A 21,067-nucleotide genomic window follows, 5' to 3' on the forward strand; every position below is an offset into this window, starting at 1 on the left:
TTGGGAGCAGAGCTCCTGATTCATGCCAGAAGGTGCAGAACGTAAGGAAATTATGTAAGCATGCAGGGGTGGTGCTTATATGCATCCCATCTTGATCACAACCGGGGCGGTACTGTGCCAACAGAGAGATGCATGGCACCACCTAGCAGTGCCGAAAAGCACTTCTGGAGAAAAGATTTCAAGATCCAGTCTGGCACCTGGGGAGTATTCTAAGGTAAGGAATCTACAGTTAGAAGTATCCATCAGAAACACATTATTGTCACAGACAAACCAAGGTTTGTAGATGAACATAAAAGACAATATTTATTAGCTATTATTGTGTGGTTTTTAGGGGAGCAGGGTAGGTAAATATTATGAAGCCTTTGGTGAAAAGGAGTATGAAAGACTCTTTCTGTAACAAGATGTGCTCTTTCTGGGAACATGTTTAAATGGGCCTATTTCATCACGCAGGAGGAAGGTTTTTTAAAATTAAATCAACACCCAATTGAAGGGTCTAATGTACAAGATAGTTACCTTAAATATAAGTTTTCAAACATGGGTACATGTTTTTATCTTCATAACCTTTATAACCTTTAAGATACCATGCCTGCTGACTGGATCGCTTTGAAGAAGAGGACAATATTCTAAATGTTATACACTGAAGGAAGACAACATCCTGGAGAATATATATCTGCCTAAGGGTCTAATATTTCCAAAACCCTTTGGGGTAAAAGATTTGAAAAGGTTATGAATTACAGACGATGAGTAGGGAACAGCAGGGACGGCTATATGATGTGGGTGATAAAGCAGGAAAATTGATTGCCTGGCTGGACAGAAGGGAGAGAGCGAGTCGAGTGGTTCCTGTGATTGAGACATCTGGTGGTGTGCGTGTAACGGACCCTGTTGAAATTGTTGAATGCTTTGCTGATTATTTTCGAGAGGTCTATATCTCGATGTCCGACAGGCCCGAGGAGGATTCGCAGTTGTTGCTTCGAGATATAGCACTTCCATGTTTGTCGGAATCAGACCGTGACTGTTTGGATGCCACGCCCTCGGTGGACGAGGTGGCTCTCGCGCTACGCTCCATTCGTTCCGGCAAAGCTCTGGGTCCCAATGGCCTTCCTATTGAACTGTATAAATTACGCCCTGATACTCTTGCTCCCTATCTCCGTGATATGTTTTTGGCTGCGCGCAACAGTGGCTCCCTCCCCAGAGATCAGCGTCTTGCGACTATTGTGGTGATTCATAAGGAGGGTAAACCACGGGATCGCTGCTCGTCTTATAGACCTATTTCGCTCTTAAACGCGGAGCCCAAGATCCTCGCCAAACTGCTTGCTAATCGTTTGATTACGGTTATTGGTGACCTGATTCATCCGGATCAATCGGGTTTTATCCCGCACCGTAACACGGCATTAAATCTGCGACGTTTGCATGGTGTTCTCGCGAGGGCCCCGACGCTGCGTGAACCGGCCATCTTGGCGTCCTTGGACGCCACGATGGCCTTTGATACAATCGAATGGTCTTATCTTTGGGCGGTACTCGCCAAATTTGGGTTTGGCGCTGGTTTTATCGGTTGGGTTAAACTCCTGTATGAAACGCCACTGGCACAGGTGGTGGTTAATGGCCGTGTCTCCGTGCCTTTTACTCTTGGGAGGGGCACGCGGCAGGGTTGTCCATTGTCCCCGCTCCTCTTTGCTTTGGCGTTGGAGCCACTCGCCGCTTGGCTACGATGGGAACCTTCGATGAGGGGTATACGCTGGACGCCGGAATTCGAAGATCGCATTTCCTTATACGCGGATGATATTCTATTATACCTTACCTCTCCCCAAAAATCGCTCAACGTATTGTTTGACGTACTTAACTCCTTCGGGAAGAACTCGGGCCTTATCATTAATTGGTCGAAATCCTACGTTTATGTACTTGCAGGGGATGTCCCTCATTTGCCGCGGGGCTGTCCCATCCAGTTGTCGCAGTCTGGCTTTAAGTACTTGGGTGTGTTTATCTCGTTGGATCCGGCGGTTCGCTATGAACGTAATTTACTCCCCCCACTCCAAAGGTTGCGCTCCGATGTAGCGCGTTGGCGTAAATTACCGTTATCTCCCCTAGGGCGTGCGGCCCTATTTAAAATGATGTCCTTACCGCGGTTCCTATACGCACTTCAGAATAGTTTTGATGTCATCCCATCAAAATATTTTCGGGAAGTAGAATCGTTGCAGAGGCAATTAATATGGGACGGTATTATTGGGCCTCCCACCTTGCTGCCATCAACCACGGGATGTATGGCCCGGCGTTGAATCCAGCATTTGAAATGGATAAGTGGCTGCTACCGGGTGGTGATTACTACAGGGCGCTTTATTCGGGACCCTCCCGTTCACAACTCTCGGGACCTACCGCTATAGTCGTGCGGGTATGGCATAGCGCAACGGCGGCTATGGGCTGGAGTGATAAATTAACTGGTGCAACTCCGCTCTATGCCTCTGCGAAGTTGGGTGGCCTATGGCAGACGAAGGGATTTGATAAATGGGACACGATCGGTATTAGTAAAGTGTCTGCAAATAGAGTATAAGCTGAGTGACAGGGAAAAATTTCGTTATGTCCAGGTGCGCCATGCTCTGAACTCTGTGTTGTCAGTGGGTAGTGATATTCCGGATTCCTCCCCCCTCGAAGATCGTATACTAGACGGTTATGTGCCAGACAGTACTATCTCGCTGTTTTATAAGAAAATGATTAATGACCGATCGAGTCTGCTCGATCGCCTTCGTGAAGCCTGGATTGCTGATGGTATTGAACTGGATGATGAGGACTGGCAGTCCGCGATCTCCTCTCCCAGGGAAGTGGCGATTCCGGCCCGCCTCCGTCTGGTCCAACTCAAGATCCTCCACAGAATCTATGTCACCGGTCCCAGTCTTTTCCATATGGGCTATTCCACGGATGGCATGTGTAGGCGTGGGTGTGGTCTCCTTGGTACCTATCTCCATATCATATGGGAATACCCTGAGGTGATGCGATTTTGGAAACGTATACATGAGGTGATGGATGAAGTAACGGGTGTTGTGATGAGGCCGGAAGCCCGACAATGTTTATTGAATCTGTGGGGTCCGAATGATTATGACGTGTCGCAGCTTCGGTGGGTGACTCTGGCCAATATGGTTGCGAAGAGGGATATTGCACAGTTGTGGGGGTCCCCGAGGCCGCCTACTGTGACTGCTTGGATGGAGAGTCTGGACTGGTGCATGTTAAGAGAGAAGACAGTGTATTTGGCAAGAGGCAGGCCCAAAAAATGGGGAAATATCTGGAACCAGTGGAACTCATACCGTGGAGATATCTGTACGCCCCCACTCACTGCTATTCCTAGTCCTTCCCAGTCGCCCTGACCTACATTCCTTCTAGCTGTGGTATATTGTGCTGTTCATATGCAATTCTGCCTTTGGCGCCCTCCCCTCATCTGTATTCAAAGAATCTTTTCTCCTGTGATTATGTATCTCCCGTCCTCCTTGAGCGCGGACCTAATGGCTGTATTATCACTGTATTGCCTTGATTGTATGTTTGATGTGTTGTTTCCTGTTGTTTTATATAATAAAAAGTAAAAAATAAATTAAAAAAAAGGTTATGAATTCAACAGTGCTCCCTTGCTGTAGAAACTACATTTTCTAAAACTCCCAGAAAGACATTTCAAACAGGTTCTGCCTGATTGTAGCAGTGTAAGAGATTGTCTCATAGTACAATGTTTTACACAAAGTGCCTGACCACTTCAGAACAGTGTTTTGTGAGTAAAATGGGTTCTATTGGTTTTTGAACTGATAACAATAGATCATCTCAAGCTTATTATATATATATTTAGTACATTATTATACTCATTTATCCCCATGTATTTTTCTAACTCTCATTGCTGTGGTTTATGCATTTGAGTTAATTTTCCATTGTTCATTGGTGATGAAAAAAGAGGCATGAGGTGGAATCAAGACCAGGCAAGCATAGGTATTTGACACCTCAGCAATTGGCAGCCCAGCGGTGGCTTCCCCACAAATCTTTTGGGCACTGCATTTATTGTTTTCACAAATTAAGTACTGACTCCCCACCAAAGCCTACTCCGTTTAATAATGATACTCGGGGGGGCGTGGCCAAGATGGCGGAGTGAGAGGACGTGTTCCCTGAGAGCTCCTCTGACCCCGGCCGGCCCAGTGCTTGTAATCGGCGTGTTCTCCCCCCCCCCCGCGCTCCTGGTGGGGGCTGGAGACGCTGGGGTGCCACGGAGCAGTTTGCGGGACGAAGAGCGGTTGAATCGCCTGTCGGAGGGGCCCGGAGGGTTGCCGGTTGCCCCGGAGGCGAGAGAAGGCCTGGTGCTGGACGGAACGGGGCGGAGTCCCGACAGAGCAGGAGAGAGAGTGGGGTCGGAGACTACGGCCTTTCCCTGGCCGGACCACGAGGAGACTGTTCGGACCCTCCATCGGAGCCGGCTGTGGCAGAGCCGCGAGTTGTGCGGCAACCGGCGGTGCAGCGGTGACCGGTCCGGCTTTGGCACTACTCTGGGCCGGGGCCGCGGCCTGCAGCTACATCGGACTTGGGAGCGGGCCTGGAACCGGGCGGAGCTGTCGGGCGGCCCTGCAGGTGCCGGAAGGGTTGGGGACGGAACATCGGCTCCCGCTGGGCAGACACCCGGCACGAGATACGGAGCGCTGCCCCGGGGACGACAGAGGTGGTGCGGCCCGCTTCATTAGGGTCAGAGGTGGAGCTGTGGCCGGCCCGGCGGGGCAGCTAATCTAGGCCGGTGCTGCGGCCTGTACCTGCGGCGGAGCAGAAGTCGGCGTTCTGCGCCGGGTGAGTGCCACAGCTACCTGGATCAAGCAGGAGTGGGCTTCGGAGGTGATAGAGCCCCCCTTCAGGACTCGAGAGTGAGGAGAGGCCGGAGCGAGCTGGGGGCCACGCCCAGGACCACGAGGCGGGCCGGGCTCCCTGCCGGGTTTAGGACATCGGCAAACGAGGGGGCCAGGTGTGAGACAGCGACTTTGAGGGGGTGAAGTGTGGCCACTGGGGGACGGGAGGCCATTGGGCTCGCCCCTCGCCCCCGTCCCCCCCCCGGGAAGGAGATCATTGAGGGCTGTGGATGCGCCCCTGAGGCAGTTGGAGAGGCCTACCTGCACCTGTGGCCTTCCCCATTGTAAGTGGCTGAGGCGGAGCTGAGGCATCGGCGGGGTCGGCGTGCCCCGTGACTGGGCCCCCACAGGTGAGGAGGTGCTGACAGGGGCCTGTGGGTGGCGCTGAGAGCCCAGACAAGGACCGGGCCCCAGGACAAGAGCACATCAGGGGAGGCACAGTGGGCTGCAGAGGTACTTTCGACATACCGCAGGTCCTGCTTTGTGAATAGGCCCACAGTAAGGAGGCCGGCCCGGGGGGCGTGGTGGGGCTCGGCGAAGCGACGGAGGGCCCCCCGGCTGGGGGGTTTGGGCAGTCCGGAGCCCGGTGAACTGTGCAGCAAGCATCCGGGGGCAAGGACTGACGCCCCGTGACAGATCCAAGGTCGCGATTACCGAGGGGCCGGCGACCGGGTGCAGGTGAGCGGCCTCCGCAGTGCAGCAGGGTGCGGTGCTGCGGTAGTGAGGTGCAGCGACATGACAGGGCAACGTGGAAAGAAAGGGGACCGTACCCTGCCGGAGATGCTGAGCAGGGGGCAACAGAAGGAAGAGAAGGGGCTCACATCCCCGGGCACGTCCAGGGCCTCGCAGGGGGCTTGGGACGGAGAGGTCCCCATCACCAGATCCTTCTTAGAGACCCTCTTCAACTCCCTGCGTTAGGACTTCCACACGCTGAAGCAGGAGGTGGCAGGGGAGGTCCGCGAGGTGCGGCGAGAAGTGGACAGTCTTGGTGAATGGGTAGCTACCATGGAGACTGCCGGTCATTCTAGAGATGAGGAAATTGCGCAGCTGCAGCAGGACGTCCTGCGGCTGCAGTACCAACAGCTGGACCTCCAGGCGCACAATGAGGACCTTGAGAATAGATCCCGGTGGAACAACATACGGGTATGGGAGTGCCATCCAAGGAAGAGGGCACGGATGTGGCGGGCTTTCTCCAGGTGTTGTTCAGAGAGATCCTGGGAGAACAAGTGGACTTTCCAATTCGGATAGACAGGGCCCACAGGGTGGGCCATGCTCGGGGTTCCTCGGCCCCGCCACCGGACATTCTTGCCTTCTTACCTGACTACGCGCTTAAGGAACGTATCCTCCGGTAAGCGAGGAGGCGCGAACCTCTGCGGCTACAGGATTATCCGGTGGCCCTGTTCCAGGACCTCTCGGCGATTACGCTCAGAAAACGAAGGGCGTTCAAGGTAGCCACGGATTTCCTGAGGGAAAAGGGAACGCAGTACTCATGGGGGCACCCACTCCGCATCATTTTTCGTTGGAACGGGACGTTGCATCAGCTTCGCTCTCTCCTAGATACGTGCGCTGTACTGGGCATTGATGTAGCGGAGGAGAGGGCACAGTCGCCTCGAAGGCGGAGAATGACCAGGGATGGTTGGCAGCAGGCTCCGCGTCGGCGGGGCTCAGGGCTGGGCTCCAGACCAGACTCACCTACAGTGAGAGCAGGAATGGAAGAGGCGGTACGAGAAGTGGCCCTCACAGCTTGATTTGAGGCCTAAGTTGACTCCGGGGGGAGATCACCTTTCTTGCATTGTTTATATGGCTGCACCGGGGCTGGGGGGAGGGGGTGCGGCGGGGAGGGTGTAGTGGCTGGACGTCCACTTCAGTAACTCACCACAGCCTTGTTCCACTGGGAACTGGACTGGGACTATGAGGTTTGAGGGGTTGTCGCAGTGAGTGGGGGGTGTCAGGGGAACTGATGCAGCATTGAGATGGATGTTTTTTCATTTTTTGCTTGTTGGGGGTTGGGGGGTGGGTGTAGTGAGGGGGTTGAATGTGGGTGGGTTCGTTGTTCAGGTTGTGGGGGGCTGGTTGGGGGGAGTCAGGGAAGGGAGGGGACGGGGGGGCGAAGGGGGGGTGGGGGTGGAAGAGAGGGGCCGGGTGAGGGGGGAGCGGGGGGGTCGTCCAGTGCTCTTTGCGTGTCTAAACCGTCCTAGCTGGGCTCACACGTACTACATACTTCTGCCCCGCCCCGTCCGGGCGGGAATCTATTGCCTGTACACACGCCTGTTCCTATGCCCTTGGGCTCACACGTGCTGCTTACCTCTGCTCCGCCCCACCTGGACGGAAGTCCATTGCTTGTGCCCCCACTTGTCCCTATGCCTTTAACGACCCTTAAGGTTGTGACCCTTAATGTTAAAGGGTTGAACAATCCGGTTAAGAGAAGAGCAGTCCTGTCCCAACTGGAAAGCACACAGGCAGATATATGTCTATTGCAGGAGACCCACTTGCTGGTCCGCGACTGTCATAGACTGCGCTCCCACAAATTCCCTATACAATTTTTTTCTTCTAACACTACCAAGACAGCGGGGGTGGCAATACTAGTGTCGAGGCGCTTCAAAGGGGAGGTCCTACACAAATTTGCAGAGCAGAAGGGGAGGCTGCTGGCATATCGGATTAAGCTTGGGGGTATTGTGTTTACCATTGGGTCAGTGTACATCCCCAACGAGCACCAGGAGCGGTTCTTCAGCTCGGCCTTGGTGGATATTACAGCCACTCCAGACAGACATATCATCATAGGGGGGACCTTAATATGGTCTTCGACTCGTCTCTGGATAGATCGGCGCAGCGGTTCCCGCAGACTGGGGAACTCTCGGCCGCGTGCAGGTCCCAACTGGCGGACCTGGATCTCCACGATCTTTGGCGCCGCCTCCATCCCACCGATAGGGATTACTCCTTTTATTCACATGCACATAAAACATATGCGAGACTGGACCACCTCCTGGTTACGGGACCGGTTTGTGCCCTGGCTACGGCCTCCGAGATGGGGGTCATCTCCCTGTCGGATCATGCTCCTGTCACAGGCACCTTTAGCTTACCGCCAATGCCCTCAGCGCGCGGGGTCTGGCGCCTCAGGGACACCTTGCTACACAAAAAAACGGTAGTAAAGCACATTAAGGATACCATCCGTGACTATCTGGTTCACAACGATAACGCCGATACCTCTTTAGCGACACAATGGGCAGCCTTGAAGGCAGTCCTCAGGGGGGAATTTATAGCCATTTTGTCGGCGGAGAACAAGGAACGGCAGCACAAACGGGACAAACTTACGCAACGGGTCCGCGAACTCGAGCATATACATCACCGTACGGGAGCTCCCAGAATCTGGAGGCAACTCAAGGCAGCGAGAAAACTCCTGTCGGCCCTGGATACGGACCGGGCGGAGTATGCGGCATTACGTCTACGACATGCGTATTATACGGGGGGACAGATGTCGTCGGCTTCTGGCGAACAAGCTCAGAGTGGCGCACCAACAACACCTGGTGAAGGAGATCTCGGTCTCCGACGGGGTCGCGGTTACGGAGGATGCCCAAATTGCTGAGGCCTTCCGTCAGTTTTATGCGGATCTGTATGCGGGCGACCCTCCGTCGGCGCACGCGGCGGAGGAGTACCTGGACTCGGTCACCCTCCCCTCCCTGGCTTCATCACAGGCGGAGTACCTGGAAAGGGACATCCGTATTGAGGAAGTGATCGCCGCTATTTCCAAACGAAAGCACGGCAAGGCCCTGGAGCCGGATGGCTATACGTCGCTTTTCTATAAGACGTTCTGTACGACGCTGGCACCTATCCTCACCCATCTTTTCAACTCGTTCTCCGAACCGGGCGCCATCCCGCCCGACCTCTTGCAGGCCACCTTGACGGTCATCCCCAAGCCGGGGAAAGATCGGACCCAATGCGGCTCATACAGCCCGATCTCCCTCCTAAACGTTGATCTGAAGCTGTACACTGGGATCCTCGCGGCCCGGTTGGCACTCCATTTGCCGGGTTTGGTGGACTCTGACCAGGCGGGATTCGTTCCCGGGAGGCAGACGGTGGACAATACTAAAAGGGTGGTACACCTCCTGGAGAAGGCCTCCCGGATTCCCGGAGAGAGAATGATGTTGACGGTGGACGCGGAGAAGGCGTTTGACCGGGTACACTGGTCTTACTTAGAACAGGTCCTGGCGAAGGTGGGAATTGGGGAGAAATTCCGCTCCCTGGTATTTAACTGCTATAAGTTTCCTTCGGCAAAGGTGCGGGTGAACGGCTGAAGCTCGCAGAGTTTTGCGATAGAGAGGGGCACCAGGCAGGGGTGTCCACTGTCCCCGCTGCTCTTCGCTCTGTATATGGAGCCATTTGCCCAGAGGATATGCCAGAACCCGTGTGCGACGGGGGTGAAGATGGGGGGTACACCCACACTGTCAGCCTATACGCGGACGACGTTAGACTGACCCTGGACAACCCGAAGAGGGCACTCCCGGCGTGCATTACAGAGCTGGATGCCTTTGCAGCGGTCGCGGGATTCAAAATGAACTTGGGGAAGTCGGTGGCCTTGGATGTGTCGTTGACTGCGGCCACAAGAGCCGAGCTGCAGGGTCTCTTCCTCATGCATTGGTTGTCGGATCTCGTGCCTTATCTAGGCATTTTACTGGCACCCACCCTGCCCGCTATGGTGACCGCCAACTACACTGCCTTTGGCAAGAAGATCAGGGAGGAACTGGGACGTTGGAATAGAGGCACGCTATCCTGGCTCGGCAGGATAGCCACGGTTAAGATGACGGTCCTGCCACAAATTCTTTATTTGTTCCGGGCTCTGCCGCTCCAACCCCCATCGGGGTGGATTCAGCTAACGCAGGCGGACCTTGCGCTTTTCATCTGGCAGGGCCGCAAACCTAGACTGAAGAGGGCGCTTTCCACATTGGCCCCTGAAGCGGGGGGACTGGGTATACCAGACCTGCGCAAGTATTTCCAGGCGGCACAATTGCGATACCTCGTGGAGTGGAGCAGATGGGAATCGGATAAGCACTGGCTTTTCCAGGACCAGGCAGTGGCGGGCCGGCTGCTGCTGGAGGTGCCCTTCTTGCGCAGGGCCCACCGCCCCCCCCCCCCAATTTGTAAGCGTCCTTCGTCATGCGAGTCCCTTTGAGGGTGTGGGACGCCACTAGTGTCGCCCACGGTCTTACCACGTTCCCCTCGCCACTTACACCTTTGGTTGAGAACCCGGACTTCACCCCGGGGATGGAACCGGGGGCCTTTACGCACTGGCGGGCCGTAGGGTGCAGGACACTGTTTCACATGTATGACTCGGAAGGCGTTATTTCCTTTCCGAGTTTCAGGCAGGAATACAAGTTGCCTGAGACGGAGAGACTGAGATACCTGCAGGTACGCCACTGGGCGTGGCACCCACGAGTTTGGGAGAAGGCGGACAGGAGTATTCTTCCTTATGAGAGATGGCTCTTGTCCCGCACCTCCGACGCGAAATTGATCTCCGACCTCTATAAGTTTCTGCAACCTCCTTCCTCTCACTTTTACAACCCGGGTAGGGAGCGGTGGGAGCGGGAATTGGGGAGGACGTTGAGCTCCAAAGAGTGGGACCAGATCTCATACCGGGCACGACACTCTGCATTCCATACGGGATTTACCGAAACATTTACTAAAGTGACCACCTACTGGTATTACACTCCGGAAAGACTACGCGAGATGGACCGTAATATTGATGGTAACTGTTGGAGGGCATGTGGGCAGGTGGGCACACTTACGCATGTCCTGTGGGATTGTCCGCTGTTGCATGCCTATTGGAAGGAGGTGATAGACGAGATTGATACACACTTTGACATTGAGCTGCCACGCCTCCCCGCGTACATATTGCTGGGCCTCCCTAATCGGCTGATGTATCCCCTGAGATCCCGTAGAGGCCGACAGATTGCTATAGCACTGGGCTCAGCAGTCCAGAACATCCTCATACACTGGCACACCACCACACTTCCCTCCATCACCGGTTGGTTGCACAGATTGTGGCATGTATTGGGAATGGAGAAGTTGTCGCTCACGGTGGCTGGGGACGTCGAGCAGTTTAATGACCTTTGGCAGCCGTTTCATTCCGTACTGGTCACTGAATTTAGGGAGCTCACTTGTCCGAGGTATCTGGGCCTTCTGAGATTAACGTCACCTGCTGAATTGGCTTCTTGAGGGGTCCTTGGTTGTGATTCGCCTGCAGAGGAGGGGTGGGGGGGGAAGAGGAGATGGATCGGAGCACTGGACGGGGGGGGTAGGGGTGGGGGGTGTTTTGGGAGAGTTGAGGGTGATGGGAGGGAGTTGGGGGGGGGTTGTTTATTCCTTGCACTGCTGTCTCTATCTATGCACCAGGATGGACAAGCCTTGATGGGCCTTTCATTGGGAGAGACTTGGCGCCTTGAGCACGCTTCCATTCGCCGTGCCGTGGCACCTATTTCTTGCGACAAGTGTTTTCATGTTTTTGTATTGTCTCAATAAAATGCTTTAAACCTAATAACGATACTCGAACCCCAGCTCTAATAGTACTTCAGCTGCCTGTGATTTCTGTCCAGCAAGCTACAAGCACCTTCCTTGCTAATTATATAAATAAAAAGAAAGAAAATATTTTTTGTAATTATAAAGGATATACTTCCAGGAGCTGAGCCACACCAGGAAGGTTGGCCAGTTTCTTTCCTTCTGTGTCTTCTGCATACAGAGTTTCAAACAGGAAAGGTCCATTCAGATACTCCACAAAGGCCGCCTGTAAACAAAAAGAGTACTGTCAGTCCAAACTTCTGGGGCTCGAGAGCACCTTCCCACTTAGGTGAATTAATTTAAAGGTTGCATATGGCATGAGGGCACTTAGATCACCTTTTCCTATGTAGGCGAAGGTAGCTCCACATAGCTGAGAGAGCCCAACCCCCTTAATGGCTACAGGTGACTAGAGCAGGGTTACCAGAGGCCTTCTTGATGCTGGAGATACCCTGTTTCAATCCACTGCTGCCCTCTTGCAAATCACTGCAGTCTCAAAAGAACTGTGCCAGAACCTGAACTACTGGATCAGGATGTGAAGTTCTCTGGAAAAATTCTTACAAAACCTAGGTATTTGTACATAATATTTACAGAAATTCATGCAGTAAAAGGAGTTGTATTTCTAGTTTTTAAATAAATTGTCCTATGTAGAATTCGCTTAAATCCCCAATGAAAAAATAACGTGATTGTCCTGAGGAGCAGAGTGAGAGAGACACATTTTATGTACATAAGACGAATCAGAAATGAATTATATTTTTGGGCCATAGCATTTGTTTTTTACATTCTTGTAGTTTGTTTTAGCTTTTAAAAATGCAAGACTACAATTATCAAATTGAACCGAGTACATGATAAGATACTTGTGGCCAATACAGGGCAACTTGAGATTTCTGAGAACCTGTCTTTTGCATAAACAGTCAGGAGTGAAATACAACCACAAGAATGACAGACAAACTACAACTCGTTCCTTCAATATCTATTGCTGGCCAGTGGCTAATAGTACATTAACACATAATTACCAGAGTGGGTGCTATTCAGGCCTGATAAAACTTTTTTATCACTTGACATTTTGCCTTTGTCGGAACCACCCATACTAGGAATGTGCTGTGGACACATCAAGGATGAGCTCAATGCAATACAATACAATACAATACAATTTATAAGGCGCACAGCTGCTTCTGAAGAAGCATCCCACCAGTCGCAGCACATAACTTTTTGGATTGGCTGTTTTTACCGGTCAAGCTAAGGAAATCAAGAAGTAACAAAGATTTAAAAAAGAAAATATTCTTTTTAAATATGTGTTCAGAAGGCACGTAACAAAGACTAAGTGGGAGAGAATTCAATATGTTTAATTACAAGCAACCAGTGCAATTGTCGCAGATAAGGTGACACTGATATGCAAAAAGGAATTCTGAGAATTAAGCAAGGAGCTGCATTTTGAATAACCTGAAGGCGTTGAGTCGGGTAAGCTGGAAGGCCCAAAAACAAACTGTTCGCATAATTGAGTTTAGAGGTTACCGTAGTGTAGAGTGACCAGATTAAAAAAACTAAAAACCAGGATATTTACTAAACATAGAAGTAGGGCTACAACTTTTGAACTGACCAAGAGCCACAGAATGACTTCAGACAGAGCTCACTGACATAGAAAACACAGACAAAGAGTTACAAGTAGTAACAATTTAATTCACCTTTTACACAGAAAATCATATGTGTTAATGAAATTGATTCCTGAAAAGGCTTAACATCAATTGTGTATTGGAACACATAAAGGCATGCCTCCCTCATTGTTCCCTTGACACTCCTTAAAAACCAGGACATGAGTTGAAATCATTTAAATTTGCGGGGACAGGCGATGAAAAACCGGGATTGTCCTGGCAAAACCGGAATGTCTGGTCACCCTATCAGAGTGTGAACAATGATCTTATAAGTATGTGCTGCAACCAAATGCAACATCCATTTGAGATATTTAGGCATTGTAAAACAACAGAAGGAAATGACCTTAATTTGGGGTTCAAAAGAAAGGTTAGTATTAATTTTGACACATACATTTCTTACTGTTGAAGTGAGCGTAGGAGGAGAGCCAAGTTCAGACAGCTACAAATTACATGAATCCGGGGAATGTTTGATCCCCAAAAATAGGATCTCCATTTTATCAGAATTTAACTTGAGACAATTGCTGTTCATCCACTCTCGTACTGAATTAAGACACTGTTTAAACAAAACCATAGCTTCCCCATCATTCTCCTGAAAAGACAGGAGAAGTTGAGGGTCGTCGGCATATGAAATCACACAAAAGCCCTACGATTCAACAAGGCTCGCCAGTGGCTCCAGGTAGATATATATTAAAAAGTAGGACTCAAGGCTGAGTCCTGTTTAATCCCGTATTGAAGAGGTTTTGGATGGATGTATAAGGTGGAAGAAAAACAGCCAGCGTTCTGTCATCACAAAAGGATTTAAGCCAAGCCAAGGCACCCCCTTGGATTCCACTTTTTCCGAACCTATTTAATAGGATTGGATGAGACACCATGTCAAACCCCAAAGATAGATCAAATAGGACCACCATCGCCAAGAAATTCTGGTTGAGATTTTCCTTCATAAACTCTGTGACTTCAAGCAAGGCGGATTCAGTACTAAAACCTGAATGGAATCCAGATTGTGAGTCATATAGAAGATGATTAGATTCCAAGAATTGGTTGAGTTGTCTACTAACTAGTTTCGCAAGAATTTTCGCAATGGCTTGCAAAAGTGAAGTGGGTCTAAAATTACTTAAGATGTTAGGATTAGCATTTGGTTTCGTTAATAGTGGAAGCTCTTAGGAACTGTTGCAGACTCCAATGAAGTGTTCATGTTCTCATTCAAAATAGAACTGACGAATATTATAAACAATTTTAAAATGTCAAGGGTGGCGTTGATCTAAAGCAGACCCAAATTTACATTTAGAAAGTTTTTCAGCTCATTCCTCAAGAGGTATAAGATTAAAAACTAATAGTGGATGACCGAGAGACCGGCTAAACTCATCTAAATTAGTAATCAGGTGTAGAGTTGGAAATTGGGCATAGATTGTTTGGATTTGCTTTAAAAAAGAAGCCCAAAAGGTTGTCGCATAGTTTGGCCAAAGTAATACGTTTATTCTCTAAGGCAGTGGGAAAAAGAAAAGAACTGATGATTTTATAGAGTTCCCAGGGCACATTAGATGCAAAGGAAATTGAGGAGGAAGCGTAGTCTCGATGGGCCGTAAAAACAATTTTACAAAACTTTTTTTAAATATTTTTTTCTCTCACACTGTCTTTATTAATTTTTGGGGCATATCAAATCAGCATTACAAAATGACGTGTGAATTGATATCAGGAAGCTACATTCTACTACGATGCTAAAAGTCCATACAGTTTCATACACCGTGGTTACCTAAATAGCTAACAGCCATCAAGAATTTTTCCATACCATGAAGTCATGTAGTTTATCCTAAAGCACTGTGTAGAAGCCCAATATAACCCCTTGCCCCCGACATACCCAAACCAGGGAAAACTTAGAACTTGAAAACTTGCATATACACAGATTCAGAATTGTCTACTCACATGTGGCAGGAAGGAGCTGGTGCTGGGAGTTGTCTCAGCTGAGAAGCTAGTGAATCTCGACTAGAGGGTTGCCTGAGGTGTGAGGACATAAATCTGGAAGAGATGGAGTGCCCTCCTATGTGTGGGCAGGAGAATAGAGGAAGACCCACAGACAAATACCTCACCAATGGTCCCCCTATGTAATCAAAGCGCTTAAGGGAGTCTGTGAGTTTGTCTGTCATGCATTCCACGGTGAGGCTCTTCCAAAGGCAGGCGTGCCATTGGGACATGGAGGGGGCTGTAGGCCTCTTCCAAACTGCTGCCAGAGACATCTTAGTTGCGCCTAGACGCAGCCACATGCCCCCAACCATTTGGTGCTTAAAGGAGGGGTCCCATAGCCCCAAAAGGGCTAAATCTGGTGTTTGAGGCTGGGGTTCCCATGATGTCTTTCATCTGAGCCAAAATTTCATTCCAGTATGGCCTTCTCGAGGGGCAGACCCACCATAGATGTCGGAAATCACCCAAAAGACCACAGCCCCTCTAACAGCTATCCAATATTTCCAGATATATTTTATGTAATTTGACAGGGACAAGTACCAGTCATAAAGTATTTTGTAGCAGACTCCTCTAAGGCACATCGATCTATTAAATCTTTGGATGTCACTCCATCGTTTTCACCACTGGTCTAAAATAATGGGCGTTCGAAGAATCTGTTCACAATGATTCTATGTCTAGGAACAGGGGCATCCACTGAGGAGCTCAGAAGGGAGCAAAGAAACGAGATACAACCCGTGGTCCCCCTTGGCCACAAACAAATTTCACTATAGGGATCAAGTCTCTTGTAGCTGCCTATCGGATCTCAGGTTGCTTTACCCAGTGTTTTAATTGGGTTTAGTGGTTTAGTTCTGTAGATGGTTGTAGGAGGCTGGCTTAGTATATGGTGCACACTTATTTAAGTGAAGCACCTTGCACTAATCCAGACAACCTTTATGGCGATTTTAGTGGTCTTAGACAACCAAAGAAAGCTCTCTAAGTGAAGCTGTAGAGCGCAGCCTTCAGGCTTACTTGGAAGGAGTGTCAAACAGCTTGTTTTACCAGATCTAGGAAGTGTAGATCAAACGAAAAAGAACCACACAGTATGTATATAAAAATATGTCTATTTATTACACAACACTCACTAATACATTGGGAAATCTCCTACCCGGAGATATCAACACAAATACACAACAATACTTCAATTGCACATAGGTAAGTATGCACAATTCACAGTGGTCTCCAGGGGGAGACCAAAACCATATACTAAAAGAGTGGAATGTGAACTCGACCGAAGGTGGGATTTGACCAGGACACTCAGAAGAGCTGGGGACACAAGGACTCACCCCAGGTAAGTACGCAGGAACCCCACGGTGGCTGTGTGCAGAGTGGAAACACAGCCACGTACTCAATAGAAGTCAACAGGAAAGTCACGTTTGCAGTTTTAAAGAAGAAGGACCCTTCCCAGTGGACCCTGAAAAAACCCTGTGGAAGATAGAAGGTTGGAGAGCCAATCCAAACGTGGATACCCTAGTAACCAGGATACCTACACCAGGGAAGCCGTGTGCAAAGGTGCGAAGTGACGTCGGAAACCACCGTAGATCACAATGCAGACTTAAGAAAAGATGTCGATGGCGAAGAAGGTGCAAGAGTCCGGTGGAATCCAAGGGTGGATTCTTTTTTTTGTTTTAAAGATTCTTTTTATTTAACAAACAAATGTATAAACATCCCATCATTGCAAGTAGTAATCACATTTCACACTATCTGCAGCCCAGGTCAATGGTACATTATTACACATCGTAGGAGGGGGGATCACCGCCACATCAGTTGTTGAACACTGTTTTACTGCCGTTCCCCCTCGACTGTGTCTACGTGTGTCAAGGATATGTACTTGTACCATAGACTCCATATCTTTTCCCGTTTATGGGGGCATCCCCTGCTATGGTACAACGTTTTTTCAGCCAGGCAACACCAATCTAGGTCCTGCTTTCAGTTGGGGAGTTTTGCTGGTTCCAGTGCCCCCCCACAATCTGGCTATGTTGCGCTTCGCCACCCTGTTTGCCAATGTTAGCCATGTTTTCATGTGAGATGGCCACCTGGTATCGCATGTGATGCCCAATAAGTGCCAACGAGCGTCGAGGGGTATTTGTGTGCCTAGTACTTCAGACAACACTCCGGTGATTCAAGTCCAGTATTGTTGTATTTTGTGGATTTCCAAAGAATGTGGAAGAACGTGCCTGTTTCGCCGCATTCCCTGATGCAGTGGGCCGAATCTGTCCAGCCCAGTTTGTGGTGTAATGTTTGTGGGGTATAGGACCTGTGCCGGACTCTCAACTGGACCATTTTGAATCTGTCCAGCCCAGACCGAGGTGTAACGCTTGTGGGGTATAGGACCTGTGCAGTACTCTCAACTGGACCATTCTGAATCTTGCCCCTATGGCAATTTCTCTGGGGCTCCAAGTTGCTTCCTGCCAGTCATCGTCCTCTATTAATCCCAGATCAGTGTCCCAGTCGGCTCTCAGGGAGACGAGGGGATCTGGGAAATGGTTCATGAGTTCCCAATAGGTTAGTGATGTTGCTTTGTCTAGCATGGGATCGAGTAATAGTCGGTCCTCTAGGGGAGAGTACTTGGGGACAGATTCTCCTTCTGGCATGTAGCGGTGTATGGCATGTCTTAATTTATGTAGTGAAAGTGTTCTGTATCGGCCAGCTGGTATTCAGTCTTGAATTCTTCAAAGGTTAGCATTTTCCCACCCTGACATACATCTCCAATAGTGTCTATGCCTATCATGCTCCATTAACGAAATCCTTGCAGGCGCCCTACGTCGCCCAGTCCGTTGCTCTTCCAGAGTGATGTGTGCTGAGTCAGTCCCACCCCAGTAACCTGCTAGCAGTCACCACGCTCATATGAACTTGCACGTGTGTGATGGCAGTGTGTTCCCCAGTTGTTTCCGGTAGAGGGCCCCTAAGTGTCCTCCGCTTCCCATCGCGTGTCTATCGATCCTGTATGCTGGTTCTGTCTGTGGTTCAAAGACCCATCCATTAATATTGATCAGTTGGGACGCTAGGTAATAGCTCCACATTTCCGGAACCGCTAGTCCACCCTCATACACTCCAGACTGTAGTTTGCATAGAGCTAATCGGGGGTCTTCCTCCTTCCCATAGGAGATTGCGTTGTTCCCCCTCTATAGTTCTAAAAAAGGAGTCTGGGATTCTGTATGGAGTGTTTTGTAAAACATAGAGCAGGTGTGGCAGCGCCATCATCTTAAATAATGTCACTCTTCCCATTAGGGAGATCTGCAGGTTCCGCCAGTGCATTATGTCTCTGCGCAGCCAAGGTTGGGTGCTTGAAGAGGAGAACCTGCAAGCAGAGGGGACAGAGTCTATGCCCCTCGGAGGTGACCAGGAGGCACGGAAGAGCAATGCCCACTAATGTTGGAGAGTTCATGAGTGAAGACGGTGACCTTGTCCCTGGAGCTGTGAGGACCAGGCGATGCTGAGGAAGACCAGGTGCCATGCACAAGCTGTCCCACTTCGGGAGACAAGAACCACTGGGTCACTGTCTGACAGGAATACCAACAAGCCTTGGAAGCTGCAACAGATGTAGATAGCGAAGAAGGAGCAACGTTGGGATCAGCAAGGTCCAAGGGCCTCACCACAAACAGGAGAGTCTGAGCAGGCTGAAAGCAAGCAGGGGAGACCACTGGAGCAGAAGAATACCCTCAAGACGACCTATAGGCCGCAGGTACAGGAGTCGTAAGAGGACCTTGAGCAGCTCACCAAAGACGAAGGCCCACGGTGCAGAGGATGCAGTGAAAACGCTGATCTTGGCAGGAAGAGATGATGGAGGCGGGAGCTTCTTGTAGCCTGAAGATCTCTGGAGTGCAAAGTCAACAAGCCTTGGCCATGGCAAGTCGATGCAGTGCACACCGGTTCGGTCCCAGTGGTTCCGATAAGGGATACTGGCCTGAAACTTGATGAGAGAAAAGGTCAGGACTCGAGGGAGTTACAGACCCATCACCTGTGTTGGTAAGCCTTTTAAAGCCCATGGGACGTCAGGAGCAGCAGACCAGTCAGCTTCGTTGTGGTACCTGCAGATGCTGGAGAGTGACTCCTTCACTCCAAGGGAGATTATTACTTTGGGTGTCCTTGATGCCCACAGGTCTGTTGAAGATCCTGAAAGAAGCACAGATGACGAAGAAGACTTGCAGAACAGCAGACCAGGAGTATTTCGTGATGCTGTCTCAGTTCCAGGCGAAGTCCAGCAAAGTCCAAGTGTCCAGACAGTCAAGAGTAACATGTTTTCAGGCTTGAGGCTAGTCCCACAATGAATCTGAAGAGCCACCCACAGGAAAGTCCTGTGGTACCCTAGGGAAAGGGTTGGAATGACTAAGGGGTCCTTCACAGGTCCTATGTCCTTTGTCTTGTTTTGCTCCTGAGCGGGAGCCAAGGGCTCCTTGAACTAGCTCAGACCAAAGTATGCAAGGAGGGCAGCAAATGTGCACTTCAAAGCAGTCTGGTGGTGCTGGCAAGCGCCCCCATCTAGCCCAATATACTAAGTCCTGTCTGGGAGGTAGTCACACCTCCCTGTGACAGGAAACCTATTGTTCTACCTTACCTTGCTCGAGCTCAGCTCAGCAGCAGGAGGGCAGAATCGTGTCTGGGGTCGGTAGCAGCACTAGCTTGCGGGCAGACCTTGGAATGCTGTTTCCCGGGAGTACTGGGGGCTTCCTGAAGGAACCCCCCCAGTGCATGAAACCAAAGCTTCAACACTGGTAACAGTGTTGGGGTATGATTCCAACATGTTTAATACCAAACATGCCCAGGTTCGGCACAGCCACTATATAGTTAGTCATCAAGTAGGGAAGGATGACCACTGTATGTGTCAACATGGCTCGTACCACACTGACAAAGCCTGGAGAATTGACTCTAAGGTTTGTAGAGGTATCCTGCTCAAGCAAGGGCTACCACCCATTTATAACCTAGCACCCTGCCTTCAGGATTGAAAGGCTTGCCTTAGGGGTGACTTATAGGTTTTAAGTGTAGTGACCCCAGATATAAGAAAATGTATATCTGTCGTAAGTGGTGCTAGCATCAGCTTGCACAATCTGCAATGGCAGGCCTGTAGTCACAGTTTGAGTTGTCTCTCATGGGTGACACAATACATGCTACAGCCCATGGGAGACACCTATGCGCTGGGTACCTCAGGACCATATACTAGGGACTTATAAGTGTACACCAGTAGCCAATTATGGAGATACAAAAGTATTTACTATGGTCAGATTTAGGGAAGAAGCACAATGACTGGGGTCCTGATTAGCAGGATCCCAGTCAGACTAGTAAAAAAAACACACTAACAATAGGCAAAAAGCGGGGGTAACCATGCTAGAAGGATCCTACCTTCCTACATTGGTAGTTTGAAATCACAGCAACAGTTGTCAAAAGTGAGGATGTCCCACCCACGGAAAAGATCTGAAATGGTGAGACAGCCCCCCCTCCCTTCACAAGTCAAAGGGACCCAGGTCTAGTGCTGGCGGGAAGGCCTTATTGTAATGGATTGGAGTGTAGGGTGAAGGGTGAAGGGTGAAGGGAAGGTCGTCAAGCTGTGTCGGCGGGTTACCTCATCCCAAGCTTTCAGTGTAGTTTGAGTCGGGGTGCTTAAGTAGGCGTTGGGTGAGTGGTCAGGTTTGGATTTCCACAGGACACCACAAATCATTCTCCCCACTGTCGCCTTGTTCATATACAACCAATGTTTATCTGATTACCTCTTGGATCATTCTTTGATTACTCAAAGTTGTGCTACCTTGTAGTAGTGGGGGAAGTTCGTGCCAGCCAAGTCTCCTGCTGTTTTGGGGAGGGACAAAATTTGATGTGGCAATCGGGCCCTGCGGTTTTGCCAGATGAAGGTAGTAAGCATGGAATGCAAGGGGGTGAAGAAGTTCTTTTCTACGTCAATAGGAAGGTCCTGAAAGAGGTACAGAATCTTTGGCAGTATTGTCATCTTTATAGAATTTATGCGGCCTAGCCAGGCAATAGAGCCGACCCCATTCCTTAGGATCTTGTTGCAATTGACGTAGGAGTGGG

The 21,067-nt window shown here is 50.2% G+C and overlaps 1 protein-coding gene across 1 annotated transcript in view; it reads right to left on the reverse strand.

The window, feature by feature from the left end:
- Nucleotides 1–21,067, reverse strand: part of DRC3 (dynein regulatory complex subunit 3) — a 162,001-nt gene that overhangs the window by 52,376 nt on the left and 88,558 nt on the right. Inside the window, exon 7 of the mRNA XM_078664218.1 lies at nucleotides 11,512–11,628. Coding sequence (XP_078520344.1) covers nucleotides 11,512–11,628 — 117 coding nt within the window. The remainder of the gene's footprint in view (nucleotides 1–11,511; nucleotides 11,629–21,067) is intronic.

The sequence above is a fragment of the Lissotriton helveticus genome, chromosome 10 (assembly GCF_964261635.1).
Source record: "Lissotriton helveticus chromosome 10, aLisHel1.1, whole genome shotgun sequence".
Taxonomy (NCBI): Eukaryota; Metazoa; Chordata; class Amphibia; order Caudata; family Salamandridae; genus Lissotriton; species Lissotriton helveticus.